Source organism: Struthio camelus, chromosome 18 (genome assembly GCF_040807025.1).
Source record: "Struthio camelus isolate bStrCam1 chromosome 18, bStrCam1.hap1, whole genome shotgun sequence".
NCBI classification, from domain to species: domain Eukaryota; kingdom Metazoa; phylum Chordata; class Aves; order Struthioniformes; family Struthionidae; genus Struthio; species Struthio camelus.
Genome location: NC_090959.1, coordinates 15,500,841 through 15,515,453, shown reverse-complemented (window position 1 = coordinate 15,515,453; position 14,613 = coordinate 15,500,841). Strand labels below are relative to the sequence as shown.

Sequence of the window (14,613 nt, the reverse complement as noted above, 5' to 3'; positions counted from 1 at the left end):
GGAGGCCGTGTCCCTCCGGCAGGCAAGGGGAAGGCGCCCAGGGAAAGGGCGCTCTGCTCACTGCTCCTTTCCCTCGGCAGTGTGCGACAGCTGTGTCCTGCTCCTGCTGGAAGATCTGCAGAGCATCGAGACGTCCTTCCCCTCGATTCGGGGCCAGCTGGTTAACCTGAACGCCAGCTCCATCGCCTGGGCTCGCCTCCACAGTCTCAACAGCACTATGGCCACCGTCGCTGTACGTGGAAGGCCTTAACGCCGCTTTCTGCTCGCTTTTCCCGGCCTGTCTGCCTGATTTCTGCGCTCTCTTGCAGAACCACTTGCGCGAGTACCAGCGAGCCCTAAGCAAGGTCAGGCAAAGGGCGGACGAGCTGGAGGACGAGAACGTGGACCTCACGCAGGACCTGAACGCGCTGCAGCACAAAGTAGGGTGTTTCCCCATCTTCCTCCCCTTGCCAGAGTACAAATCCCTCCTTTCACCGAAAATGAGGGCTTTGAAGGCCGTGGGGAGCCTAGTTCGGACAGGCTGGACCACCTGCCCAGCCCAGCGCTGAGCTGTGGGTGTCAGGGCCTCGTACTCCGGTGTCCGAACTAGATTATCTGGATTGCTCCCTTGGAGGGCTGCTAAACTTCTTGCCATACTTGTGGTTGTTTCTTGATTTATTACTTGCTTTTGAGACAGCTCCAACTTTAACCGGTAGAAATAAATTCAATAAAAAGAGCAAACAAGGAAGGCATGCGGGTGGCTGGGTCTGTCCTAGGTGTACCCAGGCTGCAGCAGGCAGAGCCCTGGCCCTCTCAGCCAAAGAACTGACCCTTTTTGTTGCAGTAGTGCTTGGAGGCCTCAGTACGAGAACACGTTTTGCAAGGGTCAGTCTTCATAGTATAAAAAAATACCAGTTGTGTCTTCAGATAAATTATAAAGCAGGATTTGAGGCCTTGGTCTTAATCTAAGGGAGAGGCAAAACTTTCTGCTGGATGACATACGTCCCTTGGGCAGCTGCACAGACAAATGCCCACCTCTGTGTGTATGAGTGCGCGAGCTCTGAACGGGCAAACCCAGACCCCTCTCTTCTGGTCTGGACCCGGGTCTGTCTGGTCCCAAGCTTTGGAGCTTTGCACTATATTACAGCAAGGGACAGTGCTGTCCACTGTGCTCCTAGGACCATTTCAGGAGCCACAGCCTGGTGCACTGGGAGCTGGATGTCTCACTTGTGCGTTGTGCCTGTGGAAAAAAAAAATCATCGCTAAAGGCATCGTAGGAGAGCAGCACAGGGCAGGCTGTTGCAGGAGACATGACTCTCTTGGTTCACGGAGCTCAGGAGCAGCACCTTCCCAAACCTAGCGTGACTTTCGGGTACATCGCTCCCTGTCTGACAGCTCATGTAAAACACAATCTCATGCTTCAGTTAAACCAGGATTCTGTGTTGTAGATGACAATGACTCAAAGAGAAGCAAACCATTTAGAGCAGCACACAAGAGAGACTTACCAGAGGGGGGAGCAGCTCCTGCTAAATATCCAAAGCATCCAGAAAAGCATTGCAGGTAGGTGCTGAAGAAGTCTCTCTGCTCTGTGGGTTTTTTCCTGCTGGGAATGCCAGGCTCTCACTTTGCAAGCAGCACTGAGTACTGCGGCCCTTGGAAAAAGGAAAGGGAAATACAAACGTAATGGAGATTCCCACGAGCTTCTGGCTATTTAAGCAGACCAGGGTTGTTGTGAATCCCAGCTGTTTGGCTGAGTACCATCTTTGGAGAAACGTGTTAAACTTGCATGAATATTTGTTAAAATGCAGAAAACGGAGGCCATCTGCCTTACTGTTCCAGGAGAGATTTAGCAAAACAGAGAGTGACTGGATCTAGGAGAAATCCACAAAAAGACGCTTGGGAGGTAGCATGTGTTATGGTAACGGCAAAGGGAACAGAAGCGTGGCAATACTCCTGAGTAATCTTGAGCAATTCAGGAGGTGCCTGGCTACTGCCCTGAAAGCTAGCTGTGGTTTGTTGAGGGAGAGACAGGAAAGAGCTGAGGTGGGTTGCGAAGGCTCAGTCGATGCTAATGGGGGACCTGGATTTCCCTGCAGACCTGGTACAGGAGATGGCCAAGTTTGGGACAGCAAACACCAGCACCACCTCCACCGAGGAGTTCCGGCAGAAGATGGCCGAGGTGGAGAGGATGCTGAAGGAGATGAAGGAGCGGAGTTTTGGCAGCCATGAGGCGCTGGCAAGGCACGAGTATGAAGAGGCTCAGAAGCGTGAGTCTAGCTCTGGGATTTTTTTCTTTGTTGACTTTTGATTGTAGTAACTGGGTAGTTCTGTTTGATGATGAAAAATGAAAATGACAACACTTAGAAGTAGGAGTTACTGTTATTGTGTGTGGATGCAAATAAATACCCTCGTGTTTCCTTGTGTTCACTGCCCAGTAGAGTTGTTCAGAATAAAAGCAGAGAGCCTGCTACCCTGCCAGCTTGGATGCCAGGTCTGCAAACATGAGGGCATCTCTTGCAGGAAGCGAGGGGTCAGATTCTGCTCCCAGGCAAACTCTGCTGCTTAGCAGGGTGCACCAGGCACTGCAGGGACAAGGAAATCCAGCAGCTAAAAGCTAGAATTATAAATTGGCTCTCGCTAGAAATAAGCAGTATTTTTTTCAACAGTAACGAAGCACTAGAACCAACCTTAGCTAGTTGTTGTCCATCATTTGGGGTCTTTAAGTCATGGCTGGTGTCTTTCTGAAAGAGATGCTGTCCCTTAAACTAACGTTGTGGGTTTGGAGACAGTGCTGGATAAGATCTTGTGTTGTGCAGGCTGAGGGAGGGAGGGAGGATGGTCTCTTCTGGACTCAGTATCTGCAAAGTGAGACCAGAATCAGACTTTTCCACAGCACATACACAGAAAGAGTCCTTTAACACAGGAGAACAGGTTAGAAATGGGTCTTGCCTTCTCTGTCCTCAGTGCTGCATCGCGTGAAGAACGAGCTGTACTCCCGCTGGGAGGCTAACCAGGACCTGGTGAACAGCATCCGAGAGCAGCTGGCTCAGCACAGCTCTGAGCTGATGGACCTCCGTGACGCCCTCAACGAGGCTGTAAATAAAACGAGGCAGACGGAGGACTTGAACGGCCTGAATCGCAACAACCTGGAGGAGAGTCAGGTAGACCTTCCTTCCCTGGATGAACGTGTACAGCCATGCCGTAAGGGTGGGCCTGTCGTAGCATCTCCGGCTCCTAACTTTGCATCTGTTTGTCTAGCAAAAGAGCCGGGAACTCCAAAAACAGTACAGAGTGGTGCAGGACACCCTGCGGATGGCCAAGGACTCTCTGGCACAGGTCTCCAAGTTCCTGCAGAAGATGGATAGCGCAAAGGAGGTGAGGGATGGAGGCGCTTCAGCCTGGCCAAAGAGCATGGCGGGGCCACTTGGCTCTGCACCGGGGTGGGCGAAGGAGAGGAGAGGAGCACAGAGCAGCTCTGGCACCACCGAACCAGGCGACCAGCCCCACACGAGCGTCCATACCTCCCTGGTGCAACACTGGGGAGGTGGCGAGCGGCCCTCAGGAACGACGTGCTTCCTTGCAGGAGTACGAGAAGTTGGCAGCCCTGCTGGATGGGGCTAAGCTGCCCTTGACAGAGCGGGTAAAGAAGTTCTCCCCGGCCAGCAGCAAGATCCCAATTGTGGAGCAGGCTGAGGAGCATGCCCAGCTCTTGGACGAGCTCGCGAGGAACCTGTCCAGGTAATGCACCCGCCTGGCTCCCTGCCACTCAGTTGGTAACCTCTGAGCTATCACTCTGCCCTCTCTTGCTTGGGACAGAGAGCTCAATCCCAGCCACAGCTACGTCCACGGAGCTGGCCCCGCACACAGCTCACGGCCAAGCTCTCCATCCCATCACTCAGCGCCGTAGAAAGCAGAGGCAGCCAGTGCTGGGGAGGTGTAACGCTTGTGCTATGATCAGTCAACCTCTTTGATGGGACTATATTTTGACTGCTCTAGACCAGCACCAGTAACAGGGAGACAGCACTTTCCTTCCCCGAGATGTGCCCTGGCTCTCAAAGGAGATGTACACGTGGCCCTGTGTCATCGTGGGGGGGGGGGTGCTGCACCCCCAGCCACGACAGGGGAGCAGGGGGTGCAGTTTCCAGGGCTTTAGTACAGAGCACGCATTGCAATGAGGACCCCAAAGGGGTCTCTCCGTGGGAGGAAAGGGCAGGAGCCCATCCTGAGCTGTCGGAGAGGACTTGACTGCTTCATCTTCAAACACAGCATTATCCAGGGCACAAACCAGGATGGCTTTATCCAGCGAGCGATTGACGCCTCCAATGCCTACGCCAGCATCATCGAAGCTGTGAAAAAAGCCGAGCGAGCGGCCCACGATGCCGACGAGGCGGCCGGTGAGGCTTTGATGGTACGTGCTGCAGGGAGCCCTGTGTGGATGAGCAAAATCCAGCCCCGCTTTGCCCCCTTGACAGCACCGTAGCTTTTCACACCAGCATATTGGGCTCCACCTGCCCCTTCCCTCTAGGGTTTCAGCACTTTGCTCTGTGCTGCAGAACAGCAACTCTCTAGGCCTGGCTGAGGCTAGGGCCAGACTCCTGGGTTTTGGTGTCCCTTAGTCCAGTTCTGTTTACCTCTACCTGTCACAGCCCAGCAGCACACCCTGAGGACCAGGGACTTGTTTTCTTTGTCCAGACTCTCAGGCTGGGTCCCAGGCAGTGCATGTTTGTTTTACAGAACGTCATGTCAGAAAACCTTGGGGCCATCTCTAAAGAACTGAAGAAGAACAGCAGCAACCTTGAAGAGGCTGTGAAGAGAGAGCAGAGAAAACTCAATGGGGGTGAGAGAGGCTCCTTGCATAGACACAAGGAGATTGGGAGGAGAGCAGCAATCACAGCAGGTCACTGTTGGGGTGGGGAGAGCAGTTCACAGGTTTGTTAGGGAAGGCAGGGCGGTGGCTGAGAGTGGAAGTAGCAGGGTGTGATGTCCTTTGAGCTCGTCCAGGACCTAACACACAGCATATGTGTTTATACATTTCTTTAATTGCAGCTATTAAAGGCACTCTGCAGACAGCAAAGGACAAACTGGCCGACCTCCGCGTGAAGAAGGAGCAGCTCCTGAGCCAGCTCCAGTCCGTACAGGACGTGCTGGGCAGGGACCAAGGTTTGTCCTGGGGCACCTGCTGCTGGGCAGGTGCTCCTGCCTCCTTCCTCGCACCCAGGCCATGACCCAGAGGCTCCACACCGCCTGCTCTTGTAGGATGGTCCCATAAAAGGGCCTGTAAATCCTATCTCCTATAAATCCCTTTGTAATGTACATTCTCCCCTCTTGCGGTGGGGGAACTGTGGACAGGGCTGGGCTTTGAGCGTGGGTGAGGCAGAGGGGTGAGCGTTCCCGTGGGAGGCAGGCTGTGCAGCACTTGCATACAGCTCTCCTGCTGCCCACCCCAGTTTTCCATCCTAGAAGTCCTTGGATGGACAGGGATGGACCACATCCTCATTTAATGTGGAGCCCTTTACATTAGGTAAATGTGCACACATGCTCCCAAACCTAGGTTTGCAGAGGTCTCCCTTTCCAGCATCACTCTTGCAAGCCCCTCAGCCTGCGCCTCCTCTCAAGGATTGTCATGCAGCTAACTCCAATTATGAGCTGGACTCTTCCTCCTCTTGCCTGTTCATCCCAGAGATTTTTCTGCTTTTCCTGCAGAGGACACAAAGGAGACAATCCAGAATGCCAAAGCGGCAGCAGCTGAGGCCAACGAAACAGCTGCACGAGTGGAAGATACACTGAACACCATGAAGAAGAACCTGGATGAATGGAAAGACCAGTACGGAGGCCTTCAAAACAAAGACCTGAACCAGGCAGTCCAGGATGCCAGGAAGTCTGGTGAGTGCTGATCCCGCTGGGCTCACTGGGGCCGAGTTCAGCATCAGTCAGTGCATGGACAGGTCTGCCCTTGGAAAGCACCTTGCTTTCGGAAGCCGTGCTTTTGCAGCTCCAAGTCAAGAGTAGAGGGAGGGAGGCAGCTAAGATTGGGTGCCTCAGACCTACCCCCTTTATCTTTTCCCCCCTCCCTGCCGTGCATGTCACCTGTGCATTTACTGCAGGGATTTGCATGCCCTGGAGTATTCTGCCATCAAGGCTGCTGGGTTTAAGGGATGGTTCTGCGACTCTGCTCCCAGCTGCTGCTGCTGCTTTGATTTGCATGTCTCAAAACTGCCCGAGCTTCACATCTTTCTCTCTCACTATCCTTCATAAACCTTGGCTCCTCTCCAAACCCAGTGTCCAGCCTGGAAAGCACCATCCCGCTGCTGCTGGGGAAGCTGAGCAGCCTGGAGAACAGGAGGAACAAGAACGCCACCGTGTCAGAGAACATCGTGCGGATCCGGCAGCTCATTACGCAGGCGAGGAATGCAGCTAGCAAGGTGGGTTCATGGAAGGGTGAGGAGTGCAGAGCACTGGACGGAGGGTGTTGGGGGCTTGAGGTGGATGAGGGCCAACGTGAGGGCAGTATGCAAGTGGGAGAGGCGTCCAGAGGAGCTCTGGGACCACCAGGCAATGTCCCTTTCTCATGGACAAATTCCAGAAAGTGCTTAGGCTTGGCAGAGCCGGCAGTGGAAGGAGAGGAGGTAACAGTCCCATGGGGTTGGCTCTCTCTCTCCCTCCAGGTCAAAGTCCCAATGAAGTTCAATGGCAGCTCGGGCGTGCAGGTCCGGATGCCCAGCAACCTGCAGGACCTGGCAGCCTACACGTCCCTCAAATTCTACATCCAGAACCCTGAGCCCAAGAGCAGGCAGCAGCAGCAGGATGGGGCTGAAGAGGGGCGGTTCGTGCTGTACCTGGGCAGCCGAGAGGTAAGATAGGGCTGCTTGGGCATCGCCATCAGGAGAAGGGCAGGAGCATGCAGGGATGGGGAGGGCAGTGCAGGTGGCGGGGTTTGCCCAGTCTCCCTCTGCCACTATTCTCAGGACCAGAGGTGCAAGGGTAAGGGATGTGCAGCCTTCATCCCCATGTCCTACCACTGTGGGAATGGCTCCTGACCCTCAGGGACATCAGTTGACGCTCTGGCCCATCCTGGAGGGCTTGAATGCCGATCTGCGGCCCTGTTGTTCCCTGCATTCAGGCCTCTGGAGATTACCTGGGCATCGTGCTCAAGGACCGCAAAGTTCAGTGGGTCTACAAACTGGGAGATGAGGACCCAGCCTCCCTGACCATTGACGAGGAGATCGGAGAGCAGTTTGCCACCATCAGCATCAACAGGTAGGAGACCGAGGCAAACGCTGATCATGGCAGGCTCTTCTGAGGGACAGCCAGCGCAGGGAGAACAAAGGCGAACAGGTGGACCACCCCAAGGGAGAAATGCAGCAGTTGCCTAAAGCATGGCAGGAATCCGGGAGGGGAGGAACAGCAGGAGAAAGGCTGTCGCAGGACACGTGCTGAGGACACATTCATCGGAGGACTGTCCCAGCAGCAGATGCGGGTAGCACTATGTCCAAACTGAGGCAGGCTCCAGGCTTGCAGAGGTGATATGGACTCTGGCTTCCAGTCATCCCTAAGTAATCAGCACTGAGATACCTCCAAAAACCAGCAGGAGATGGTGTGTCATCAGATCACAGAGGGGCTGGAGCCTTGGGGCACTGCTGATAACATTAAGCCTGGCTCCTTTCGGTGCCCTGCTGCTATGGGGCTCCCCCGTGGGGGATGTGGCCCTTTTTCTGCGGGGCTCTGCAAGGAGGCTCTTATGCTTGGGGAGAGCAGGGTTGCTCCCTCCCTTTGGGGGTCTCCACTCGTCTTGACCATCCCTCTCTGCTGCAGGATCCTGCAGTACGGACACATGTCGGTGATCGTGGAGAGGCAGACGGTACACGAGACCAAGGGAGACAGCGTCGCCAAGGGGGAGCAGGGGCTGCTCAACCTGGACCCGCGCAATGTGGTTTTCTACGTGGGTGGCTACCCCTCCAGCTTCACGGTGAGATGGGGACTGAGAGCAGGGAGGGAGACTTTTTTTTTTTTTTTTTTTGGAGACTTCAGCAATACCTTCAGAGGTTTTGGGGGAAGAGGCCTTGTTTCATGGGGAAGCCAGGATCAAACTTGCCCCAAATGGCCCATTTTGTTCCTAGCCCCCTCCCATTTTGCGCTACCCCAACTACCGTGGGTGCCTGGAGCTGGACACGCTGAACGAGGAGGTGGTGAGTCTGTACAACTTCCAGCGCACCTTCCACTTGGATACCACCACAGAGAAGCCCTGCGCAAGGTAGGACACCCTTCCCAGGCCTGGGGCAGCTCCTGTCCCCAGAGCTGGGGGTTATGCTGATCCTTGGCTGCCCCAGAGCAGTACACGCTTGGCTTTGCAGTGGTGCTTCATCCCCTCTTCTCCCATGGCCCAGGTCCAAGTCCACAGGAGACCCCTGGCTGACAGACGGCTCCTACTTTGATGGCACCGGTTACGCAGAGATCAAGTTTGAGAGCCAGTTTGGCACGACCAAGCGCTTTGAGCAGGAGATCCGAGTGGTCTCCTATAACGGCATCCTCTTCTTCCTGGAGAACGAGGCAGGTGCCAGCACCCCTGGCTCCACACGGGGCCTCCGGGCAGCCAGCGAGCCTTTGTCCCTCGCCTGGCCCAGCTCTCCCGAGGGGCTGGATCGAGACTTTCCATTTAGCAGGCAGGCAGGAAGCATCCCATCCCCACTTGCAGGTGTTCCCAGTTCAAGGGACTGGAGGGGAAGGGGGCTCTGGAAATGGCAGAGCGCTGCTTGGAGCAACATTTTTGCACTATTTTTAAAAGCCACAAGCAGGCTGGAGCCAGACCTCACAGCAAAGGCAGTCCCTTGTCCGGTGCTGGAGAGACTCCCTTTAACTCCAAGGGCATCCAGGCACCTCTATACACCCTGCAGGGCAGGCCAGGCCAGGCTTCGTGAGGATGGGCAGTGCTGCAAGGGGCATTTCCAGCCCACGGTGCCTTCTTCATGCCTGGCCACAGGGCTGCCATTTCCAGAGAAATCCCCAGTCAGTGTCTCTGCAAGTCAGGTTGAGGCACTGGCAGTGGGACCTGCTCCTGCTGGTGCTAAAAGGTGGGCTGGGCTTGGTGGCAGCCCATGGGACCGGGGGGACTGAGCATCTGTCCTGCCTCCCCCAGGGACAGTTCCTGTGTCTGGCCATTCGGGACGGGAAGCTGGTGCTTTACTACGACTTCAATGCCGGCCTGGAGATGGCAAAACCCAGCAGTAACTCCTCGTCCCTCGCCATTGGCAGCACCACGAACCAAGCGGTAAGGAGCGTCCGCGTGCCCTGCGGCACAGGGCCGGCTGGTCCTGAGCGGGGAAGGCAGCAGCCACGTGCCAGCCTTGGGTTATGGCTCCTGCCAGCTGGGGAGCGTAGCCGCAGCCCCTGGAAGGCCGGCACGGGCGAGAGCAGCCCAGCTCTCCTGGCCATTGCACTGCCCTGGTGGGGGATCCAGCCGGGCTCGGCCAGTCCGTCCTCCAAGGTTCCTCCTTGCCACAGCTCCACTGCTGGGTCTCAGCTCTGTCTCTCCCAGGACTGTTCATCCACGGGGCAAAGTGGGGTCTCGGATCCTCATTTGGAGGGGAAGATTTGAAGCCTGCAGGCTCTGGCCTCCCTCATGGGTTTTCTTCACCTGCAGCTGTGGACCACCTGCAGTTTTGCCAGATAGACTCAGTCGCCACAATTTTCACTCCGTCTCTAGATCCAGATATTCCTCCTCAAAATGAATAACAAGAAGCGCATCCTGGTGCGGCTAGAGCGACTCACCATCTTCATTGTGGAGCAGGAGAACTCCCTGGAGAACGCGGTTTCCTACTACCTGGGCGGCGTGCCCCCGGCTGTGCTACCCCCCAGGTGAGTCCAGCCTCGTGCAGGCACCACAGTGGCTGAGGACACATGGGCCAAGGATGGGGAGAGTCCATGTCTTCCCCTCCAGCACCCCTGGAAAGGGCTGGGGTGGTACCGATGCTTTCTTGCCAGATCCTGGGCTGCTGGTGGGGTCCCTGCAGAGCTCCTGGGAGGTTTCTTCTTCCAGCCTATTGCCATGGGCATCTGGTGCCAGATGAGGCGCTCCTTGGCGTTGCTGAGCCCTCCTTGGCGTTGCTGGTGGTTTGGAGCAGTCTCATGCTCGAGGCACTGCAGACACCCCGCAAGCATTGTGGTCCTGCCTGGGTGCAGTGCGTGAAGGGCTGGATGGGACCATGGGGCCAGATCCTGCCTGGGGCAGCCCTGGTAACGCCACCTGCTTCTCCTGCAGCTTGAAAGCGCTGTTTCCCACGGGTGGGCCCATCCGGGGCTGCATGAAGGGTTTGAAGGCTCTCGGCAAATACGTCGACTTGAAGCGCATGAGCACAGTTGGCGTGAGCTACGGGTGCACCTCGGACCTCCTGGTAAGTGAGACGCCACAGCAGCTGGGCCTGCACGCTCACCCGCCTCCCTGGGCCTGGGGAAAGGGTCTGTTGGGGAAACAAAAGCAGGAACAGGCTCGTTTACAAGGGAATGAGCAAAAAGTCAGCAGCTTCTCAGTGCCTTGACCAAAGGACCCGAGCGACTAGGTTGTCCTCTCGGCATCCCTACAATCCCACCCATGGGAAACTGCAACCTGAAGACGTTCAGTGGCTTGTCAAGGGTCAGCAAAGAGCTGTGGTGGGGCTGGCAGGTCGCACGCTCTCATCCTTCTTCGTGTGGTGTCCCTCGCAGGTGGCTCGCTCCGTTAACTTCCATGGCCATGGCTACTTGACCCTGTCCCTGAAGAACGTGCCCCAGCTGCAGGACTTCTACTCGGGCTTCAGCTTCCGGACGAGCCAGCGCGAGGGGCTGCTCTACCACCACGCCACCCAGGTGGGAACCCCGGCGGGCACCTGAGCTCCTGCAGGCAGGGTGGGGAACGACCTTCCCTGGGCTTTGGCTGCCCAACGGTAACAGGGTGATGCTTTTCCCAGGAGGGGACTTGCCAGGTGTCTCTCAAGGGGGGCCAGCTGGCCTTGAACGTGCTGCAAACTGAATTCACCACGAGAAATACTTACACAGACGACAGGACCCACTACGTGGCCTTCTACAGCGATGTCCATGGGTATGTCCCAGGCCACCCTCACGGGGCCGGTGGTGCCGGCTTGCCAGAGTCTCCCACTCAGGCCACGCCGATCCCCCCGCAGGGTCCGGCTGTACGTGGACGACGAGCTGCAGGAGGCCGTGCCGGGAGCTGGGCCCGGCCGGAGGCAGCAGTGGCAGGACGACCAGCAGCTCTTCCAGCTCGGGGGCTTGCCGGAGCCGGGCGCCCTCAGCAACCTGAGCGGCTGCATCGGGAACGTCTTCGTGAAGCGGTGGGTGCTGGAAGGAACAAGGGACAGGACTCGGTCGCTTCCCAGCTGGCTGTGCCCTCCCGGTAACGGAGACCCCTCTTCTCTGTGCTGTAGGAAGCTGGACCCCCAGATGGTCGTGGACCTGCAGCAGAACGTGCGGAGCGTCAACGTCACTATGAGCTGCCCCTCGGGGGAGCGGCCGCAGCAGCTCAGAGCCGCTTTGAAGAAGGACAGACGGAAACCCAAGGTACCGACCCGGGGCCCCGCAGCTGCTGAAATTCCCTGCGACACCCGCGGCTCCCAGCTCTCCTGCCTCTCCGCTTCGCCCGTCCGCGCTGGCGCATCCCTGCTCCCTGCGCCCCGTGCGCACCAGAGCCGTGCCCGAGGGTGCCACCAGCAGCGGTGCTCTCCTCACCCCGTTTCTGGGCTCGTTTCCCACAGACCCCGGGCAAGGCTGCCTCGAAGGACCGGCGCCACGACCAGGACAGCAGCTGTCAGCTGCACCCGCAGCCCCGCGCGGCCAGAGGCAGCTTCCAGTTCGGGGGGTCCCCGAGCAGCCGCTGGGAGTTCGAGGAGATCCCGGGCTCCTTCCATGAGAGGTGAAGCTCGTCCTGGACCGGTCCCACGCGGGCTCGGTGCCTGGGCACCATCCAGCAGCCGAGGGCAGGAGGGCAAGGTGCTGTGGTGGCGGGCTCTGAGCCGTGGTCCTCTCCCCGCAGGTCCTATTTCTCCCTGGAGGTGAAGCTCAGCTCCTCCAACGGGCTGCTCTTCTACGTCGCCGGTGAGCGAGGCGCCTTCCTGGCGCTCTTCATCTCCAACAGGCGCTTCGTGCTCCTGGTGAACCTTGGTGGGCGCCGGCTGCAGATCCGCAGCAAAGACAAGTACCGGGACCGGCGGTGGCACACGGTGAGCAGGGGGCCCGGGCTCGGTGGAGAGGGAGGACTCGACCCATCACAATATTCAGCTCATGCTGCTCACAGGGGCTTAACTCCTGCAAATTTGCCATCACTGGCTGCCTCGGGTGCCTGTGCATGGCTCAGCCTTTCTCTGGGCCTTGGTCCCAATTGCACGAGGGACATCCAAGGTCCCAGGGTGGCGTGGGAGCTGCAGGAGCAAAGGGAGCAGCAACTACACTGCTAGGGCTGGCCAAACCTCTGAGCCGAGGACACCCAGGGAGCCCCAGGGACCTGCCCCCGCCCAACCCCAGAGCCCGTGGGGGCAGAGCTGGGCCCTTGTGCCCACCTCCCCAGCGCAACCCTGGGCTCTCCTAGCCCGTTCAGCGTCCTTCTACACCAGGAAGCCCCCAGCACTAACCTCTGGTCCCTGCAGGTCTTCTTCAGCCGCGACCAGAGCCGAGCCCAGCTGGTCATTGACGGGCTGCGAGCACAGGAGGCCACCACGACCACCGCAGGGCACTTCCTAGCCCGAACACCCTTCTACGTGGGGGGAACGCCAGCCGGGATGGCCAAGGCTCACATCCCGGTAAGGGGTCGGCAGTCCCACGGTATCGCCCCGTGCGCGTCGTTCCTGGCCCCTCCATCCTCACTCCCGCGGCCTCTCCCCGCAGGTTGCTTCTGCCTCCAGCTTCGACGGGTGCCTGAGGAACCTGCAGCTGGACGGGAGGCCCCTGGGCCCCCCGTCGCGCACCGTCGGGGTGACGCCGTGCTACGAGGGAGCCCGGGAGAGCGGCGTCTTCTTTGCTGCAGAGGGCGGGTCCATCATCCTAGGTACCCACAGCAGCCTGGGCTGGCCCCGTGGCCCTCAGCGGCCACTGATGGGGAGGGACATGTCTCGTGGGAGGCCGCTTGTCCCCATCACCCCCCTCACCAGTGACATTTTCCCTGCAGCTGACATGGTGGCAACGGGGCAGGACTTGGAGGTGATGCTGGAGGTCCGTCCCCGCAGTGCCTCCGGCCTCGTCTTCCACATTGGCACAAGGAGAAACCCCTACCTCCAGCTGTACATGGACAAGGCGAAGGTAGGGGGAGGGTGGCCCAGTGGGTGCCCAGCTAGCCCCCAGCTCTACGCAGCCCCCTCTGGAGCTGGGAGAAGGAGGAGGGGGTGACACCAAAGCCACCCTGCTGCACGGGGGCTTCCCAGGGAGAGCCTGGCCCAGGGGGATGCAGGGGGCCCCGTTTCCCAGCTGCACCTTTTCTCACAAGATGAGATGCCCCTGAGGAGCACCTGAGCTTTCTGCAGGGAATGTAGCAGAAGGAGCCTGATCTGCCAGGTTTGTCTTGCTGCCCCAGGTCACTGTGAGCGCCAGCGCCGGGGCTGATGAGTTCTCCACGTCGGTGATGCACTCGGCTCTCTGCGACGGGCAGTGGCACGCCATCACAGGTGAGGTGACACCACACTCAGCTCCAAGCAGCCAGAGGTCAGCTCTGAGACAGCTGCTCCCCTCTCCTGGGAGGAAGCCCCAGCCCTGACCCCTTCCTTGGGTATTTAAGGCCCTTGCTCCCACCTGTAAGTACGTACTTAATTTAGGACATTGTAGTTGCCAGTAAGTCATTTGCTAATTAGCTTCCTTGCCTGATGTTGTTAGTGGTGTCACACCTGGTGAGCAGGAGGGAGGTGGTGCCTGGCTAAGGCCAGGGGACACCCTGCGTGCCCAGCACCCCACCGCAGCCCCTCGAGCACTCCCAGCCTCGGCTCGTTCCACCATGGGCCCTTTCTGCTAGCAACAAGAGCTCTGTTGCCTCCCACCTGGCTCAGTTTGTGTCCAAAGGGCTCAAACCCTGCAGCTGGGATCAGTGTTTTAGCGGGGGAGTGTTTTATCACACCTGTGAGTTGCAAAACTCAGCAATTAGAGCATTTGCCATTGAGTCAGTGCTGAGGTTTTGCATCAGGCCCCCTTAACCTGGTGCGGGGCAGGGGGGTAATAAGGTCCCTGCAGGAGGGAGGAGGGGGAATTGTTCCTGGGGTGAGGACGCTGCACTGATTGCTGACTCCTTTCTAAGTTATCAAAAGGAAAAACATAATCCAGATTGACGTGGACACAGAAGGAAACTACACAGCGGGCCCCAGCCAGGCGTCCCAGCCTCCTGCGCCCGGGGCGAGGGCGACGTTCCACCTGGGAGGGCTGCCAGGTGAGTTGGGAGGGGTGTGGAGCACCTCTCGGCTCTCGAACAAACCACCACAAAGCCCTAAGTTGCTATTCCTGCTTTAAGAGGTACTTAATTCCCTGCTCAGCCACAAATGAATTCATTGTGCCTCGTGCCCCTTTTCTCCCCAAAACCGCAGTAGTGCAAGGCGGCCGTCCCAGAGTAGCTCTGTGGGGTCCTGCAGAGCTGCAGCAGTAGCCGTGGGCTGCCAGCAGCTACTGGTTGAGGTC

General features: G+C 58.1%; 1 protein-coding gene across 3 annotated transcripts in view; it reads left to right on the top strand.

Moving 5' to 3' along the window:
• LAMA5 (laminin subunit alpha 5) overlaps positions 1-14,613 on the top strand; it is a 97,063-nt gene that overhangs the window by 81,474 nt on the left and 976 nt on the right. For all 3 annotated transcript variants that reach the window (XM_068912938.1, XM_068912937.1, XM_068912936.1), the window contains exons 49-79: positions 81-232; positions 309-419; positions 1,428-1,539; positions 2,076-2,246; positions 2,944-3,140; positions 3,238-3,354; positions 3,563-3,717; positions 4,246-4,387; positions 4,714-4,816; positions 5,026-5,139; positions 5,683-5,862; positions 6,259-6,401; positions 6,645-6,830; positions 7,100-7,236; positions 7,792-7,945; positions 8,097-8,230; positions 8,364-8,526; positions 9,113-9,244; positions 9,680-9,831; positions 10,235-10,367; positions 10,678-10,818; positions 10,920-11,050; positions 11,133-11,300; positions 11,394-11,526; positions 11,721-11,878; positions 11,999-12,185; positions 12,609-12,761; positions 12,847-13,006; positions 13,127-13,257; positions 13,529-13,619; positions 14,240-14,368. In XM_068912938.1, the coding sequence (XP_068769039.1) occupies positions 81-232; positions 309-419; positions 1,428-1,539; positions 2,076-2,246; positions 2,944-3,140; positions 3,238-3,354; positions 3,563-3,717; positions 4,246-4,387; positions 4,714-4,816; positions 5,026-5,139; positions 5,683-5,862; positions 6,259-6,401; positions 6,645-6,830; positions 7,100-7,236; positions 7,792-7,945; positions 8,097-8,230; positions 8,364-8,526; positions 9,113-9,244; positions 9,680-9,831; positions 10,235-10,367; positions 10,678-10,818; positions 10,920-11,050; positions 11,133-11,300; positions 11,394-11,526; positions 11,721-11,878; positions 11,999-12,185; positions 12,609-12,761; positions 12,847-13,006; positions 13,127-13,257; positions 13,529-13,619; positions 14,240-14,368 (4,470 nt within the window). The remainder of the gene's footprint in view (positions 1-80; positions 233-308; positions 420-1,427; positions 1,540-2,075; positions 2,247-2,943; positions 3,141-3,237; positions 3,355-3,562; positions 3,718-4,245; positions 4,388-4,713; positions 4,817-5,025; positions 5,140-5,682; positions 5,863-6,258; positions 6,402-6,644; positions 6,831-7,099; positions 7,237-7,791; positions 7,946-8,096; positions 8,231-8,363; positions 8,527-9,112; positions 9,245-9,679; positions 9,832-10,234; positions 10,368-10,677; positions 10,819-10,919; positions 11,051-11,132; positions 11,301-11,393; positions 11,527-11,720; positions 11,879-11,998; positions 12,186-12,608; positions 12,762-12,846; positions 13,007-13,126; positions 13,258-13,528; positions 13,620-14,239; positions 14,369-14,613) is intronic.